General features: G+C 33.0%; 1 protein-coding gene across 1 annotated transcript in view; it reads right to left on the minus strand.

Annotated features, from left to right (window-relative positions):
- PSPC1 (paraspeckle component 1) overlaps nt 1–20,172 on the minus strand; it is a 54,951-nt gene that overhangs the window by 15,218 nt on the left and 19,561 nt on the right. The window contains 2 exon segments of the mRNA XM_072611664.1: nt 10,330–10,435; nt 12,778–12,862. Of these exon segments, the coding sequence (XP_072467765.1) occupies nt 10,330–10,435; nt 12,778–12,862 (191 nt within the window).

Raw genomic sequence — 20,172 nt, forward strand, 5'->3', positions numbered from 1 at the left:
TCTGCCTCATTTCTTACCTTACTGGTCAAACTGAGACCTAGTAAAAGACCTTAGCTTAAAAAGGTCAAGGTCTCCCACTGCATCCAGGGCCGTCTCCTGTCCTCCTGATCTATATCTCACCACAGGGCTCAGATGGCGCTAGAGAATAAAGTGAGACTGGTGACTTTGAACGGTCCTCCCTCATTTAAATGCAATTCACTTGCATGTCATGGCATTACCTCCCTGACGTCATGGCCCTCTTTGAGAAAGAAGGATGAACAGCAGCAGATCTCACCATTCATCTTCTGCTCATTAAAATACAATGTATCCCTATGACTCTAGGATCAAATATCAATTTCTCCTCATTTCAACAGTTTTTTAACCTGCCCCCATCACCACCCTTTTCACTCTCTTATACTTTACTCCCTTCCACACATTCTACAACTCAACTATCCTGACTGATTTACTATTTTTCCTCACTTTCTACAAGACCTAATTCAGATCTCACCTTCTGTAGGAAGCCTATCCCAGTCCCCCAAGTAGCTAGTGCTTTACCCTTAGAATTCTTTCCATCTTTTTTATATGTATCTTATTTGCATACTGCCTACCTCCCCCTCATCCACCCAATTTGACATGAGTTCCTTAAGAACTGGAATTAGTTGTATGGTTTTTTTTGCATTCCCAGTGTTTAAAACAGTGCCTGGCACTTTATTAAAGCTTATTTACTATCTATGAAATGAAATTTTTAAGTAGCTTACCTACAGAACTTGATCCAAACTATGACAAAAGTAAGATTAAAGTTCAGTATTGAACCCTGATGATTACCAACTAAAATGTGTATTATCAAAGGGAAAAAAAAAACTGTCCAAAACAAAACCAATAAAAAAATTTACCTTTACCCATACCAGAAAATGGCCCTTATTAACATATATTTTGATTGACTGACTGCAAGTGTCACAAGTCTTTATTCTTATTAAAATGTAATAACGTTAATATATCAAAATGCAGTTGTAGGAAATACTTACAGAAATTATTATAGTGTTTATTTCCCAGAAAAAGTCAGTAGCCAGTTATTTTTTAATGATAAATAAAATTAAATACAAGTTTTGTGAGCAATTTTCTTCTGACATTAAAATTTATTTAAATTGAGAAAAACAAATTAAAATATATGAAAGAACACAAGACACTATAGAAAGTTTGACTGTTTTGATTTTTGTTTTAGGAGATAAGTAACATACGCCTTACCTTAAAGCAGGGAACTCACACAAAACAGAATGGCTCAATAAACGTAGGGACCAAGAATATTCAGTCCAGAAAACAAGTAATGATAAAAACTGCACCATTCATGTCTGCAATAAGAGCTTCCATTTGAGATACTTAAAAAATGAATTATAAAATCAGAAAAATATGGAAAATTTCCTTTGAAAATTTATTTTGGGGAAAATTTCAGTATAGAGCCAAAATTATTCCCAGATTACCATTCTTCAACAACAACAACTTATATATGTATCACTTAACTCAGCTTCATCTACCCTAGCTATTGCTCAAGAAACTTCACAAGTTCTAAATCAAGTTCTTTCTTCTCAAGTTCTAAATATTTCTTGGCTTTATAACTGTTACTATACTCTCAGACAAATTAGTATTATATACAATTAAGTCCCTTCTAAGACACTTAATGATATTTAACTTGTTCCGTATAAATATATTCACATATCACAGAAGTATCAGATTCATTCAACAGCTAAAATCAGGACTTACAGTAGGGCAAAAAATAATTAAAATGTGCAAAAACTTTTTCTCAGCCAAGTCTAACTAAGTTCTTGTCAGTCAGTTTAAAATCAGGAGAAAAAGTGAAAGGGAGATCACTGGAGAAGAAAGGAAAGGAAATAAAAATGAACCAAAATCTCTCAGAATTTCCATTTTTTCCTAGCTCTAAAATCTATTATGAATCTGTATAGGAGATGTGGGTTCACAGAATTCAATTAGCTGAGTCAACTAATGAAATGCCCAGTCAGGACAAGAACCAAGGTTCTCTTAGAACTCTACACTACTTAACTAAAACCATATTCACCCCATAAGCAAGTGTAAATAAATCAAATCTAGTGAGCCTAATAATAAAATACAAATGAATTAAGTAACTGATTATCAAGATCTACACTATTTACAAGGGTTCTGGCAGCCTCCTCTTATACCGTACTGTTAAACTCATCACTGTAAATAAACCACATCAAGTACAAATTCCTAGATTTCAAATCCTTCAATAATTCATCCACCCCATAATACAGCTATTTGTACTACTTTACAAGACAAAACATGTATTCCAATAAAGCTGGACGCCTCAGTTTCTTGGAACTACAGTATTCATTTCTTCCCTCTGTGCCATAGCAAATACCACAGGCGCTACCTGTAACTTTCTTCCTCACTGGGCTTCTGCAAAACATTCTTCATTCAATATCTAAGTTATTACCTTCATGAAACTTCTCCAACTACTGTAGCTCCCACCAATTTCTTTCTAATTTTCCAGGATTTTACTAATTCTATTTCATCAGGCTCACCACTTAACTTAAAAGTTTTAAAATTCTAGACCCCTTTTATTAAAGCAGGTATTTTAATTAATTTTTTGGTACATTTAAATGGATAACTAGGGTCCTCTAAGTCATGTTACTTGATAAACAGAAAGTAAAAGTCTAATACACTAATATAATCACACCATTTTCAATCTGATGAAAAATTTATTATCTGTGCTCCAGTCCTATAGTCAAATTAAGTTATAAATCAGACTTTTATGCAAGCCTTGTTTTCAAGTAAAATGTCATAAATTTATTATCTATCTTTTAGTCCTGTTGGTGGTGCCTTAAATATAGCTCCAAATGATCTCGAATATATTTTGTCATTCGGAATTCTCATTAAAAGTTCCAGAAATACCACATTCACAGATTTTCAGTATCTGGGAGTTTTACATACTTTCTCAAACTCTGTAAGAATAGGGATTATTTCACTCTTTATAAATATATATACCCCAGCACACAGAAAATCTTTAGCTTATTGAAAGATTCATTCTAAGAATCAACCTGTAAGCTAGGTACCTGGCTGGTATTATAATCTCATTTTACAAATGATACAATTGAAGAACAAGAAATTATGTGATTATTCAATTTGTCCATGATCACAAACAAATTAAGTGTCAGGAGACACAAATCTCCACTGCTTGAGTCCAACTACAGCACTCTTTGCACTATCATGCTGCCTTTCTGATCCTTTATAAAGCCTGCTACAGGGAATCTTCAATATAAACCAAAAAAAAAAAAAAAAAAAGACCCCAATTGTAAAGATGTAATATATTTTATTTAAATTAACAAGGGAAATTATTAGGATGATTTTCTGCTATGAATATTGTGAAGCAGAGGTGGAGGAGAGAATTCTGACCAAATATGGTATAAACTTAGAAGCAGAATGAGAAAGGTAGAAGAGTGTAAAGATTATTCCTGAGAGGTTTTCTTCCTGGGATTATAAATTGTTTTTAACAGTAGAGAAAATAATATAATCATATCTTGCAAGGCCAAGTAATCAAACCTTCAAGATTTTTTACCATGGAGTCAAATGAATAATTAAAAGAGCATAAAAATTAAATTTTTTTTGTCTTAGGAAAATAATTATGTTGAATTTGACTTATTACAACTAAGTTTCCCCATCTCATCCAAGGTAGATGTATAGAGGCTACTCAGAAGCAAATCTGATGGGACAGCCTAGTCACACAGACTCACCATAATGATGCTGACCTTAATTCAGACACCCAATGAGCATAGCTCACTGCATCTCTTTTAGCCTCAGTTCCCTAGATAGCTGGGATTATAGGCAATTCAACTAATAAATTTGAAAATTGTCTAGGTTTCTTATTTTGTCTCTTTCAGCATCTTCCCTAGGCTCTTACAAGTTAGAGCATACAAGGTCCAATAAAATGTATTTTTAGTATCATCCTCATTATCATCATGATATAAAGCATCTAGCCTGGGTGCCACTCACAAGAATTTAGGAAACTTTAAGGAACTCATTTAAATTAAAGAAGCTAGCACATGGCTAAATTCTTATTCATTTTTTTTCATTCACTTACTTCAAGGTGTTCCAATGGCACTCTGTTCCTTATGCACTATATACACCTGCATATTATAACTATGGGAAGAACACCCCTTTAGTTCTCTTGTCAAGGTGAGATTCAGTGCTGCCCATTATTTTTAATAGGATTAGAAAATTGAGAGCTGATATGGAACTGAGATGACTTATTCCTACCACCTCATTTTACAAAATGATGAAAAGAAAAAGAGGAGACTTTAAATCACTAGCTCAAGTCAAATAATTATTTGACAGAAATTATTAAACAGAAAGCTAGAAGTCCAGGATTTCTAACGACAGTTTTTCCTTCTACATCACAGAAAGGATGAGGATGATTTTCTGCTATCCACATCCTGAAAACAAACTATGAAGTCAGAATGCAGATTGAAGCATACTATTTGCTCTCTTTTGTTTCTTCTTTCTCATGGTTCCTCCCATTGGTTCTAATTCTTCTTTATAACATGACTAATGTGTAAATATGTTCAATTTGAATGCATATGTATAGAGCCTATATCAGATTGCATGCTATCATGGAGAGGGAGGAGGAAGAAAACTTAGAACTCAAAATCTTATGGAAGTGATTGCTGAAAACTAAAAATTTAAGTTAAGGAAAAAAAAAGTATGAGCATTTTCCATTGTTGCTGTGAAGTTTCTTCCCCAAGTGTTGCCAAATTCATCAAGTATCAAATCAAACCAAACTCTCCTGTTCTTCAACACACATATCCTCTTGTGCAACAAATTTGTTATAATTAACATTGCCAAAATCTAAATATTCCTAATTCAGAATTTCTAGAGACCATTCATTTGTCTTCCTAAATCCCTAATAGGCAGAATTTACTATGAAGTTACGATTAGTTGAGTAAGTTATCAGTAGAACCAGAAGTAGGGAAAAAGACAATTTGGTGTTGTGAAATTACACACTTCAAGCAAATGAAGTCACAAATGTAAAAGTCTATGAATCCTTCAACCATGCGTCCAACCCAAACTAAAAGTGGTTAGGATCACTGCTGACCATGGGAACAAAGTACAGCTCTCTCACAAATTTGATGATTCATCTCTTGCCTCAAAGGAGGTAATTATTGTGTCAGAGAAGTCCTTTTCTCACAGCTCCTGTTAAGACTAAATAAAAATCCTGGTTTATATTAAAGTTTATAATTAGACAGATGACATCATTAAGAATTTCAAAAATTAGCAACAGATATTCTACCAGTAAAAAACTTGGAAATAAAAGAGAAGATATATAGGTACTCCATTATTTTGGACTTAAATATACCGATTTTTTTTTTCTAAATCAGTATTAACATGTGAAAGGCATTTCATGAGATCAAACTGTAATATATGAACTCCATATACATACATACACATATACCCGCATATATGTATATGTATGTATTTAAAACTACAGCAAGAATAAGAACATTTTTTAGGAGGTAGAGGGATCATAAGACCAAGACTGTGCAAGGCAACAATTCTACTGTGTAATGTCAACACCATTATTTTTCTACCTACCCACCCCCAAAATTCTACTTGTAGCAATATGACTTGACTAGAGTCTTAGGATCTTAATGACTATTATGACAGAAATATTGGTACTAATTACAGTAACAATTTAGGCTCGGTGCCTGAGCTTTTCATTTCTAAGAACTAGTTTGAAAATTTTACACATCCAACTAAAGTTTATTTACCACAAATTACAAATTGAAGTTAGAAACCTACAATGAACTATTCTATTAGTTAAGAACCTATAAAAGTTTGACACAACACTTCTAAAAGGTTGCTTTACTAATTGTCCTCAATGCCCGATATTTCAAATTGTACAGAAAATAAAAGGTTCTCAAAAACAATTTTTAGCAAGTTACGTTTGAAGTCAAATTGCTATTTGTGTCTTAACAACAATACTTTTAAAAATGTTTCCTGCTCAAAAATTCAAAGGAAAAATGTTTTAAGTATATGAATGTCAGAAACAATAAACAATGAAAATGATAAAATATTAAGTTTCAGTTATCAGTTTCACATATAAGTAAATCATTTTTTAAAAAATACTTACCCTTAACTAAACTTCTATAATAGCAGGTATGCATATTAAAACATTTCTGAGTAATAGGTAGCTCTCTCAAAATCTGAGAAAATGGATCTAAAAATGTTTTACTGCTTATCTAGCATACTTCTATTTAAATTCTATTTCAATGGCTAACTTACTATGACGAAAAGACTGACGGAGCTCTCAAAGTCTACATGGAGAGCCTATGTTATGACAACATAAACCTTAGAAAAACACAGGTCCTAAGATGAATTACATTTTCTGTTGTTCCATGACCAACATCATTTTGAAAGTTTCTACTAATTCATAAATTAACTATGAAGGGATGGATTTTTGAAGGGGATGAGTAGTAGGGAAATAATGAAATTTCTGAAGATGAGGTTGATGGGAAATTGTACCAGAATCAATGATACTAGATTGTTGAACAATTAATATCTAAAACACAACAGTTATCTGATAATTAACAATGCAGAAGAAAAAGGTCCAACTGGTCCTCATTCCTATATATAGTTAATTAATTCTTGACAACTTTCAATGGCATAACAGGACATTAAAGATTATTATTCTGCCAGAAGGTTTTTTCAAATTTTCTCCAAAGATGGCCACTGCTATAGGTTCTAAGATCTATAAAAATGACTAACAAATTAAACTGACCTGTCCACATAAAAAATATGGTGATTTCTTAAAAATAATTTATCATTTCAGATGAAGCAAGGTATAGGCACTAATAAAAGGTTTGGATCTCTTACCAACAAATAGGGCTAGACATTCAAAAAAGTAATTTATTTAACTTTTAAAACAAAGACACTTGTAAATTGAAGATGAGTTAATATTCTCTTCACTCCTAAAAAACAAATGATAGGAATATTTCCATCATAAATTTTTATCATGTCAAACTATTCTTATTCCCTCTACTTTTATCATGTCAAAACTAAACTACACCTACTCCCTCTACCCCCTTTTAATTGAAGCACCACAGCTCCATTCATACAATTCCAGCATTTTATGTGAAAATGCTAATGTACAAGTATATTATCTTTACTGTTAATGTGGCTTTTGCTAACATTACTTTTATGAATTTAAAAAGGCACTACAAGAATGCTCATTTCTCAGGATCAAAATGCCCTTTCTTCCCTTTTCCCTTATAATAACCTCCCAAAATTCCCCACCACAAGGCTCCCAGTTTCCAAATAAATTCAATGATTCAAACACACTGGGTATAAATAAGCATGTAATATAGTTAGTATATCGCAAGATTAATATAACAGGAAGCCATTCTTTAAGAGACCTTACACTTATAGAATGTTTATATTTTGCAAAATCATATGAAACTAGTAAAATTTAATTAGACATCTGATTCAATTCACTCATCACTATGGGCAAAGTTGTAAGAGAATACAAAATAAGGGAAAAATTCTCATCATTGAGCAAACACCATGAAACCTAGAATAATACTTTTTTTGCCCAAGAGAAATTGAGATGTTTTACATATAATTCCTAAAGTTCTTTACATTCAAGAGTTAAAATCTTGGACTCTTCCCTGGGTTATAAGAAAATTTAAAATATGAATTATAACTTAGGAATAGGACAAAGCTTTCACTTATCTTTAAGATATCATTCAAGTCTTCAAAATATATGTGATAACCTTTCAAAATATAAGTCACTGAGAAGCATGAAGCAGTGGCTTTGAAAGATCAACACTGGAGGCCATCAAAAAAAAAATGGGGGGGGGGGATAATTTGTGAGGATTTTTATTGTCCTTCATTACCTCAAAAGGAAAAAAAATTAGGCAAGTTAGAGGTAGTGTCTGTAAGAAATTAGGTTTCAGTTACTTACATATTTGGTGGAAAAGCTTATAGCAATGGAGAAAGTTTAATACCACAACAAACACAATCTATAGATGTTTCTGAACCAGAGAGTACAAATCAAAGTACAAAGTATTACTTTATAATAGGAATAAGCTATAATTTTTCCAAAATGGAAAGAGGCTTTTAATAAAAAAATAAAATACCTAAGCCTGGAGGTTTTAACTCAATCTGAGGACTTACCATTTGGTTCCTCTCCTTTTAAAACTGAACAATGAAGAAATAAGACGGCACATGAGGGCCTATTTTCAAAGTTTTAAAAAGTAAAAGCATTCAAAACACTTACCAATTCTTTGGAAATACAATTTTTCCATAACGAGTCAACAGTAGATATAAAAATTGTAACCACACATCTTTTTCTTGGTAAGAAATTTGGAAGATCTAGTAATATTGTTAGCTATGGAAAATACTCTCCATTCAAAGGCAGAGAAAAATCACCCAAATGATACAAATGAAGTTAAATATTCACTTTTAATAATACAGAAAAAATTAAGATCATAATTTCCAATTTAATTCTAAAGTCAAAACATAACACTAAAATTAAATTATATACTACAGAAAATACTGTTTAGTCAGAAAATTTTTATGGGAATGTATTTTAAACATTTCAATGACTATGCATGATTGTGTATTTATACATACTCACAAATGAAGCTATTTTAGTCAAGAAAATGAATGAGGCTAAAAAAGTGAATATGGTTCTGAAAGTCTGTTTTTATGAATGTATATGCTATACAAAGGCACATACACTAAGGCAAAATTATGCTAATATGCAAAACAGTAAAATGAATATGATCTCTAGAAGAAAATTACTATTTAAATATCTGTATAGGAAAATTTCCTCTCTTTAAAACAGAAGTGACAGGTTAATACCATGTTAGATTTTCAAATGTTTAAGTTACTATGCTTTAATATTTCAAATAGTCTAATTTGTTTTTTCAATCTTAATATAATTAAAAAATGTAAAACTATTTCCTCATTTAACTATATTGTTTTAGCAAAACATCAAAATTATATACTCTCTGAAATAAGGTATTTGGCAAACACTGACATTAGCAAGAAATTTTAAGTATACAATTATTTTTAAAATTCTAGATTTTATTAGTCATAATACATTAAGCCAGCTTAAAGCTGAATAAATTATCATTAGTTCAAAGCACATGATATAAGTACTATTTATACCACTGCTTTCTATTCTTAGGCAACATTCAAATACTGCTTTGAAATCCTTTCCAAATGCTGAACAACATCCTCAAAACTCAGTTATTGTCAATAAAAACAAACTTAACTGGTGTTATCACTTCTCAAAAGCATTAACATAGGACTGAAGTAAAACAAATAAAAAGGAAAATGATACATATCAAGTATCAATCAAATTTTAAGTGGTTTATGGCTGATTGTTAAGTTTATCTCAAAAGATAGCACTCACTTTTCCAAAATGTAATTTTAAAAAACTGACAAAAAAGTACCATTTTCCTTGCTTATCCATTATCTTTACTTTGATTTAAAATTATTAAAAGTAACCAGTTAACTGTACAAGTTTGTTTTCTCCTCACATGAACCAAAAAAAAAATTTGAAAAACCCAGTAAGCTATTTTAAAAGCTTCCTTTTTACAGATGCTATGTATTTTTTAAAAACGCAATAAAAAGAACTATAAAAGTATCAAAATGTTACCTCAGTTTAATAATCTGGACTTGAAAAAAAGGCTAAACTGGTAGGACATTAACTATATATTTAGCTATAAAGAGCCCCAAGCTGCCTTTAAATTTATACAGTCCATTGGCAAAGTCTTCAAACCATGATATAGCCAGTATTTTATTAATTTAAAACTTCTAAAATTTATTTCTATCAAATTAGCAATGTATGGAGTAATTTGACTTTTAAGATATAAATGGTAGTTTGAAGGTGTCAAAATATAAAATGTGTTTTAAATGCTTTTTAATTCTTATTTAATTCTGTCACTTTCTGTGACTTTTCTCGCCTACAGCAATTGTTGAGTGGAGCAGCCTTTAAAAAAGGCCTTTTCATGCATGTTATATCTGGTAAGTTAACAGGCAAAGTAAGTAGAAAAGATGCCTCTCTGCACAATTACATAAAGATTAACATGAATTATAGTACAAATCAGTAAAATGCTGCAAATCTAACTTGTAGTAGAAATAAAGAAGTCGAGTAAAGAAATACTAAGGTAAGAATACTGGAAAGAAAATCTGCTTCTAGCTATAAAGAAGTATATATTCATGGAATAAACCAGGAATTATATAGCTTGCATCAAGTATATCCTCCTATCAGCTGAAGATTGCCATTTTAATTAACTAGTATAGTATTCTACTTACATTTTCCAAGTAGTTTGGTTTAAATCCTTCTTGCTGTCTTCGAAGTTCCTCTTGTTCTCTATGACGTATCATCTCTTCTTCACGACGGCGATGTTCTTCTTCATGTCTAAAGGGATTCACATATTAATCTCTTAATAATGTGAATTCTATTTCATGATTTAACATTTCATCTAAATACTACATCTTGTAGCAATGCAATTCTATTACTTGGCATGTATGTCCCACTCTGGTGACTCAAAGGAACTATAACACTAATTAAGCATAGAACCACTAAATAAATGCCTTCTCTACTTACACTTCTAAGAGATGAAAACTTTAGGAGAGTCAGGATTATAGGCTGTAATCTCCTCCACCCACCCAACATGCTTCCTGCTTTCCTGCCTCCGCTATCACTCACATCCTTCCTCTGATGATCTCCCATCCCTGAGCTCCCACTATTATCACATTCCTCCACTACATATCAGAATCCAACCTAAGTCTTAACCTTTCCATGATGCCTTCCCTTCAGTTGTTCAGTCATGTTTGACTCTCCGTGACCCTTTCTTGGTAGGGATACTAGAGTTATTTGCCATTTCCAGTTCATTTTACAGATGAAATAACTGAGGCAAACAGGGTTAAGCAACTCACCCAGAGTCACACAGCTAGTAAGTGTCTGAGACTGGATTTGAACTCAGAGAGAAGCCCTCCTGACGGTGGAAAACACAGGCTTATTCTCCTCACTCTCAATTTCTCAAAAATCTTTATTTTGCACTATTACCATCCCCCAATACTCACACCAAATTTCACATCTTTAAGGCTTCTCTCTCCCTCATAACTAAAATATAATCAGTGTCTAAGATTTATGCTACATTTCTACATCTTTGCAATTATTCCTCTCTTTGCCATTATTAACGAGCTAGGAATTTTAGTTCCTATAAAAGCAAAAAAGAGTTTTTCCCAGTACTTACATGTACAAAATAATATTAACTCTTGTTCTTAAAGTATTGGATTTTAATGATTTTAAATAGGTTCCAGGTCTTTGCTTTTGAGATTTTTAGCAAAAATGTATGTTCTCTTATATCATGACACCTATTGATACTATCATATGATTTTTTTAAAAAAATTACTGACATGCTCATTTATATGCTAGTTGATTCCCTAATGTTCAGTCATCCCTATAAACGCCAAAACTACACTATTTAAAAAGAATGCAGAAGGGTATCAGACTAGGGTCACTACTGTGAATTTTAAGGACAGTTACATCAGGTAAAGAAAAACCAACCATATGATAATTCAAGGAAAACATTCCTTTGGAGTAGATGAATACAACCCCTCTTCAATCACACGCAGGAATAAAGCAAATCTTCCATCATAACAGTCATCAACTAAAAATTTCTCTCCATATATTTGATTAAACTTGTTGTCTACTTAGCATGCAAAAAGTTGGATTTTATATGTGGCAAGTGTTATTATGGAAGCAGTCAACCAGTTATTAAATAATGTTCTTTCAAGTATTTCACAATACATGACACGAATGAAGACAAAGACAGGAAAAGACTGAAGGGTCATAGAGGGTAAAGTGAAAGAACTACCAACACAGACCTAAGGGAAATGCAGCAAGCAAACGTAGCTTAAGATTAATTACAGACTTATCTTCCATCATGAGACTCTTAAGAACTTCACACTTGCCAAAATCAAGTAAACAGGAGCTGTGCTTTCCATACCTCCATGTCTTTGCTTAAAGTATTTCCCTTCTTTCTCCCCTGCCTAGAAGTCCTTTCAAGTGCCTGCACAAATAAAGCCTTTTCCTGACCTTCCCCTAAGACTGATAATTTTTCCCTTACCTCTCAAAACATTTTTTGCTTGGCCAATGGTACTTAATATTTCATTTACTTCACAACTGCCCATATAAACTTCTAAGATACTATTATACAGGGAACATGTATTACTTATTTCTGTCATCACTGAAAACAACTGTATTAAATACAATGAAATGTAGTCTTTGCCAATTTCCCTGAAAATTCAAAGTACACAAAGACATATCAAAATCTCTTTAAATCTTTCAAATAAATAACTTGATGACATAAGAGCCAACATTCCTGTGGTATTTTAAAGTCTTAGAAAGTGCTTTCACATACATTTCATATACATCATTTGCTGTAGTACAAAAAACTATTTTAAACCTTTAATTCAAAGATCTGGGAAATTATTCAATTTACAAACAGGAATAGACATTGAGAATCTCATCCTTTTCTCATTTATTTTTTATTTCTTTCCAAGCCAGAAAATGAATCAAGAGCAGACCTCATTACAAACTATACAAATTCCTTTATCCATCAAACCATCACTCAAATTTTGCAAGCAGATTTTACATAGTATTTTTACTTTCTAAAAAATCTTCAATCATATTTTAAAGTTCAAACACTATGCTGAAGTAGGTATTCATTTTTAAAAAACACCATCATTTACCTCAACTGTATTTGTTTGCGTTTCTGAAGTTCTTGATTTCGAAGTTCTTCCAAACGTCTCAGTTCTTCCTGGCGCCTCATAAGATCTACAAAATATTCATTTTAAAATTATCAATTATGTACAGTCAGGAAATGATATTAAATTCATTACAATTAATTGTATAAAATCAGTTTTCTCATTTGAAAGCACTAAAATAAGGAACTAGAATTTTTAAAAAAATTTTTATGTTGCGAACTCCACTCTTGTTCATTTTTCTCAGTATGATGCTCTGCACAAAGCAGAAATACTTTAGTAAATTTTTTCTCTCCCACAACTAAACTTGAATTATATCTCAATTCTAATCAGCTTTAAGATTCAAACGTATTCACCTCACATAAAATCATTTTTTATGAAATGATAAGAATAACAGACAGGGCTGGATGACTTCCTAATGTTCTTTCAAGTCCAATTCCCTTTATATACTATCTAACCAAATTGACCTTTTCACTGAAAACTACCCTACCATGAATGAAAAAGAAAATATTTTTTAAACATCTGTATTTCTGACTAGATCCCTTAAAATTTATCTTACCAGTCAATAGTTTACATTTTTGCATTCTTGCCACTTAAATCCCTATTTTACAAGTCAAATAAAAAATATCTTTTTATCAACAAGTATCTCTGATAAGGGCTTGATAGCCAAGATTTATAGACAATAGACATAAATCCAAAAGCCATTTCCCAATAATGAAATGGTTAAAGAATGTAAGTACTTTCAAAAGAAGTGCAAACTGTTAACAATCCTATAAAAATGCTCCAAATCACTAATAAGGTAATGCAAAACAAAATAATTCTGAGGTTTTACCTCACATTTGGGTGATGTGGCAAAGACAAAAGATAAAATAATTAATGTTGGAGGGATTATGAAAAGACAGATATATCAATGTATTCTTGGTGGAGTTACGGGTTAATAGAACCATTAAGGAAAAGTTTTTGGAATTAGGTAAATGACTAAAAAACAAAAGTGACTAACATGTTTATACGCCTTGATCCCCAGTCCAATGCTATGGATATTACTCCCAACCTATTGACAAAAAAAGTTCCATATATGCCAAAATATTTACAGCAGCATTTTTTTCTGGTAGCAAAGAACTGGAAACAAAGTAGATGCCCATCAGTACTGCAAAAAAAAAAAACAAAACCAAAAAAACCTATGGTATACAAATGTAACAGAAAAACTTAAATGCAAAGAATATCCACCACAAAACCGCTAAATATAAAAGCTGTGAAATTATAAACAAGAAATCTGGCCCCCAAAAAGAGATGAATTCTTATAGTTTCCACTCTCTTCCATTTCTTCATAGCAAGAATGCTGGCCTACTTACATTTCCTCAAACATTACACCCCATTTCTAGTTTTCATGCCTTGATACTCACTATGCCTCATACTAGGAATGCTCTTCCTTCTCTTCTCACCTCTTGACTCTTAAAACTTTCCTTACTTCCTTCAAGATTCAGCTAAAATCGCACCTATTTCAAGAGGTCTTTCCCATCACCTCAGCTGCTATTGGCCTTTTCTTCTCTATCCATTCCCCTTATACCAATCCATCTATATATTATATGTATGCATGTGTACGTGTACGTGTGTGTGTGTGTATAATCTTCTATGTAATTCTGGGTTCCTCCTTTCTGTCCCACTAGATGCTAATGCCTTGCCTTCTCAAGAATGTGTGAGGGTGTGTGTGTGTGTGTTTATATGTTATCTCCACCATTAGAACGTAAACTCCAGCAGGGTAGGGAATTGTGTTTTACTTTTTTATCTCTAGTGCTTGGCACACATTTAACAAATACTTGTATACTGAAATCTGAGAAGTTATCTCCCCCTATTCCCCAACCTTTGCCAAGATAAGGATACAAAAACATACAATATTACATAAAAGTCAGATTTTTTTTTTGATGTGTCAACTAGTCTGATTAAACTTTTCTCTTGAAAAAAATATTTGTTACAAGCAATGACTACCTGAAAGAGGAGAAAAGAAGGGATATAGGGTGAAATGCAGGAGATATAAAAACAAAAACTGCAAAAAAATTTTTTATTTCTTCTTACATATAAAATACCATCATATAGAAGGATAATTTTGCCTTCCTTTTCACATTTAATCAAGATTTTTCTCTATAAGTGAATACAAAAAGTTACCCCCAAAACAATCATTTCATGATTAAATGATGCAATAATACAGGAAATATATGGTGCAAGACAAACTCGTTTAACCTTGACATTCACTTAATAACTAAACTAATAAACACTTTTTATACTTTCAATTAATAATACAAACTATCCACATGAACTTAAAATTTACTTAAAAAGTACCTTGTTTTTCAATTCTATTTTGAGAGTTTCCTAAGTATAGCAACATAAGATAGTTATGGATAAAATTCTTAAAAATAACCTATACCAGTTTCAAATGCTCTAACAGAATGGTTTGAAAAGGACAAGTTTGGTTTAATCAGAACGCCTAACAGGCATCATTAATTCATGAAAACAAAATTAACTCTTCCTCAAAATGAGAAAATTCCCAACATTCACAACAATGAGGAACTTAATCGAATCAGGAATTTTATTGCTATAACAAAAGGATATTTTTCTGCACTGATGACTTAAAACAATATTCACACAAAGTAACCTCTAATGCATCCACTTATATTTATCATTTGTTGTTGCTGAGTCATTTCAGTTGTGCCCAACTCTTCTTGATCCCATTTGGGGTCTTCTTGGCAAAGACACTGGAGAGGTATGCCATTTCTTTTTCAAACTAATTTTACAGATGAGGAAACTGAGACAAAGACAGTTAAGTGACTTGCTCAGGTTTACAGAGGTACAATGCTGGTTTGAAATTTGGGTCTCCTGACTCCAGACCCAGGACTCTTATCCACTAAGCTACCGAGCTGCCTCACTTCATATACCAAATCAAATTCTAAATGTTGTAGATTCAAAGTCACAGCCTCTCTCATTACTTATTTCACACAGTCACTAGTCTAGTTCAAAGCTCTCATCACCTAAAGACTGGTGAGTCATCATGGACTATTACAACAGTATCCTACTCAGTTTCTCTACTTGGGAGACTCTCCCCTCTACAATCTGTCCTCCACACAGATGCCAAGGTTATTTTCCTAAAGCACAGATCTGATCATGTCACACCATTCCATTACTCAAACCTCAGTTACTCTGAAGTCCTTTCTGTAGCTGAACTGCCAAGCACTCAAATCCTTCTGCAGAGAGCACAAATACAATGGGTTGGCCTCACTGTTCAAATGTCAAATATAAGTTTTCCTGAAAGATTATTTTACAGAGAAATCAAAGGCAGGCACTCCCATGATAATAAGAAGAAGAAATACAAGGCCACTCTCAAGATCTTTCAGAACAACTTTGGTATTGGTTGTGAGACATGGGAAATGCTGCTAGAGAATCATCCAGCATGGTGTGCCCATATCAAAGAAGATGCTATGAGCTTGGAGCAAAGCAGAATTGCAGTAGCACAAAAGAAGTGTGAGATGCACAAATTCAGAGACATCTCCCTTTCAAATGGTCATAGACTATCTGTACCAGAATTGCAAGTAAAGCTTTTCAAACTCAGATTGGTATAACCATCCACAGCTGGACACACTGTACATTGACCCTGACACTGTCCTATCATTTTGGTCCTCTTTGGTACAAAGGACAACAACCACCCCCATCCCTGGATTGCATTCTCTACCAATGCCTCTTAGAATTCCTACTTTCTTCAAAGCTCTGCTCTCAAGCCAGGCCTTCTACTGGAAGTCTTTCCTGGTTACCCCAGCTATTATGCCTTTTCCCAAGTTTTGTTCTCTGGCAGAATACAAGCACCCTGAAGGCAATGACTTTCATTTTTGTATCTTCACCATCTAGAACAGTCCCAGGCACATTGTAGGTGATTAATAATGCTTGCTGAATGATTACTAACAGTAACAGCTACTGTTCTTATTGAACTCTAAGGTTTAACAAGTGCTTTACAAACATGTCACTTAAGAAAGCAAGAAGTGCGAAATATCATCTTTGAATCTGTCATACTATTTAGTTCATTTTATGCATCTATTTAATGTGATTATAAAACTAGCATGAAACAACAAATATTTTAATAACACATATTAAAGAAAAAGATACCTAATTATAAAAAATAAGATAAGCAAGTATTTAAGCAAATCAACTTAGGAATAACTAAGAAAAACAGCTTAAAGCTAGGTTTGGAAATAATTTTTCTCAAAAATACTCGATAAACAAGGCAGTGAAAATATCACCCCCTTTTGAAGATAGATAAACTGAGCATGAGAAGTTGTGAGCTGTTTATGATCATGCACCTACACAGCAGAAAGAGGATTCAAACCTCTATTTCATGATTCCAAATCCAGTTCTCTTAGCAAAATATGAAGAGAATTGTAGAACTGAAGCATCTTTGCCAGTGACCAACAAAGAACTGTGTGCAGAGCCCCTCAATTCCAATGTGATCATCATTCCGAATAATGTTCTATGTACATGGATCAAAATGAGGAAGACACCTATGGTATGACCAATTAGGAGACTATTTCAGTAATCTTGGAAAAAGGTGATAAAGGAACTAAAGTAAGGCAGTGATTGTGTAGAGTATTCACAGGGTATGAATAAGAAATATTATGAAAGTTAATACAAAGTTTGGCAAATGACTGCAAATGTGGGGTAAGGGAAAATGGGCAGTTAAGGGTAACTAGAAGGTTCACTTCTGGGTGACTTAAAAGGATGGTGGTGGCACCCTTCATAGTAATACGGAGGTTAAGAAGAAGGTTAGATTTGAGGGAAAAGAGGAGTTCTGTTTTAAATATGTCAAATCTGAAATACATGTAGGACAAGCAACTGAAAAGGTTCAAAAGGCAGCTGGTTATATGTGACTAGTTTGATGAGGTCACTAAGTGAAAGAGTATAGCAAGAAAGAGAGAGTCTAGGACATCACCTTAGGGCATACCCAGGAGGCATGATATAGAACGTGAACCAGCAAAGACAAGGACAGACAGGAGGAAAACCAAGAGAGAGCACTGTGACAAAACCCAGAGATGAGTGAGTATGCATAAGGTAAGCTCTTTTGGAAAGAGCTGATTCAATTGAGCAATGAAATTAAAAGCCAATTTGTAATAGGATTAGAACAGATTCAGAGAAGCAGGGACACAGAACATAGAAAGGTCTTTTAACTAGTTTGATTGTGAGAAGGAGATAGAGAATAGCTTAAGAGACTGTGGGGTCAAATGAGGGATAGGGAAAGAAATCAGACAGATTTCAAGTTATATCAAGAAAGCTAGAGGACATAAAATTCCCTGGATTCACTGTACTTAGTATATCTTGGTCCATACTTGTAGGGACCACCAAAGGGCAACTAAGAACAAACTAGAAAAGCATGGAATCTGGGGGCTCAAAAAGAGCTTTGACAATAGATGAAAATTCAAATAACTGAACATTTTCCCTGCATTACATTGGTAAAAGAAGTCAAAAAGTGAAAATGGTAAATGGTGGAAGGGGTATGAAATATCCACTGATACAGAACACAAGTTCTAGCTAAGGTGGTACAATCAAAAGCAAAAAAAAAAAAAGTGCCTAGATATCACATTTCAAGAAATTAATGAAAAATGCCCAAACCTAATTAAGTCCAGCGGGCAAAGTAAAAACAGACTCTACCAGTCTCCTCCTGAAACTACAAAATGCAAATTCCAAGAATGTCACAGCCAAAATTCTGAGCTCTAGGTGAACACTTCAAACAACCAAAAATGAAGAGCCCACACACCAAGAAGTCAGGATTACACTAGAACTGGTAGCTAATCCTCCAAAAGGAAAGGAGAACTTTGGGATGCAATATTCCAAAAGAGAAAAGCTTAAAAACGAAAAATATCTTATCCCACACAAAACTACATAATCCTACCAGGGGAAAACAAAACAGAACCAAAAAACTACCCCTCCCCCCCCAAGGCCTAGATCTTTAATAGAACTTTCAATCATTCTTTGAAGTATTACAGTGTATAAATAGCATGAGACTTAGCTTCAGGAAGACCTGAGCTTGAATCCAGCTTTGGACATTTAACTGTGTGACCTTGAGTCACTTAACTTCTCTCAGACTAAATTTATTCACCTGCAAAACTAGGGTAATAATAGGACCTACGTCACAAGGTTGGGGTGAGAATCAAATAAGATAAATTTTCCAAAGAGCTTTAAAGTTGACATATATAAAGCTTATCTATAATTCCTACTAGAAAAGAGAAGAGTTTAGCTTAAGTTTGAAATGAAAACTAGCAAGACAAATACATTTGAGCATTCAAAGGGACTACATCTATACACTGAAGACATGCTTATATTCTAATATAAGAAGAAGTAAGTATACCTTTAGAACCCTGATATCATCAAGGATCAAAGAGTTAAAAAGTTAAATAAGATTGGGGTGGGGGGAGACAAGTAGAGGTGTGATGATAACCCTTTTTGGTAATATTGAAAATAAAAGGAAGAAAAAATATATTAGGGAAAAAAGGAAAAGGAAGGGGAAGATGTTCATTATCTCACAAAATAGAGAACCTAAGTTTAAAAAATATTCAAATATGGAGGAAAGGATGAATCTTACTTTCATCTGAACTAAAGGAAGAGTTGAATATACTTATACATTAAAAGTTTGGTGTTACGTTAAACTCAACAGAAAAATAGGAGTAGACAAGACAGGGAGAAAGAAGGGTTGGATTAGTTTTAAGCAAAACTATAAACTACGAAGTTGGAGGTATGAAGGCATGATTAAATTATTTTTAAATTGAAAGAAGAGTAGAGGCACAGAAAACACATGGCATCAAATACTGCTCACACAATCCTCCTTTGTAAAGAAGGAGCTGAGGAAAAGGAAAAAAGTACAAGGGACACAATTAGAATCAATATTGTGATATGGGATAGCTGTCTGGGAGGGAAAACAGTAAGGAAAACCTTTAAGCCATGTAAAAACAAAAGCTATTAATATAAAAAAATCACGAAGGTGAATGGGTTAAATTTAAACCTCTGTAAATGAAATAGAAGGCAGAATTCCATTAGAATGTTGGCATATTATCATAAAGCCCTTTCTAATCATTCACATAAATTTACCTTCCTTGAGTTCTTTTGAATATTGTTTGTATTTCAAAGATTCTAGTCAGCTCTAGTCTTGCCCTCAGAAATCCTTGAAGAGTCCTCTAGTTCATTAAAAGTTAGTTTTCTTCCCTGGAGGATTATACTCCACTTTGCAGAGTAAATTATTCTTGGTTCTAAGCCCACCTCTTTTGCCTTATGGAATATTAGATTCCATAATCAACATGTCTGATAATCAACTATGACACACTTAACTTTTCTCAACAATACAATGAGCCAAGA

The sequence above is a fragment of the Notamacropus eugenii genome, chromosome 5, assembly GCF_028372415.1.
Source record: "Notamacropus eugenii isolate mMacEug1 chromosome 5, mMacEug1.pri_v2, whole genome shotgun sequence".
In the NCBI taxonomy this organism is placed as follows: Eukaryota; Metazoa; Chordata; class Mammalia; order Diprotodontia; family Macropodidae; genus Notamacropus; species Notamacropus eugenii.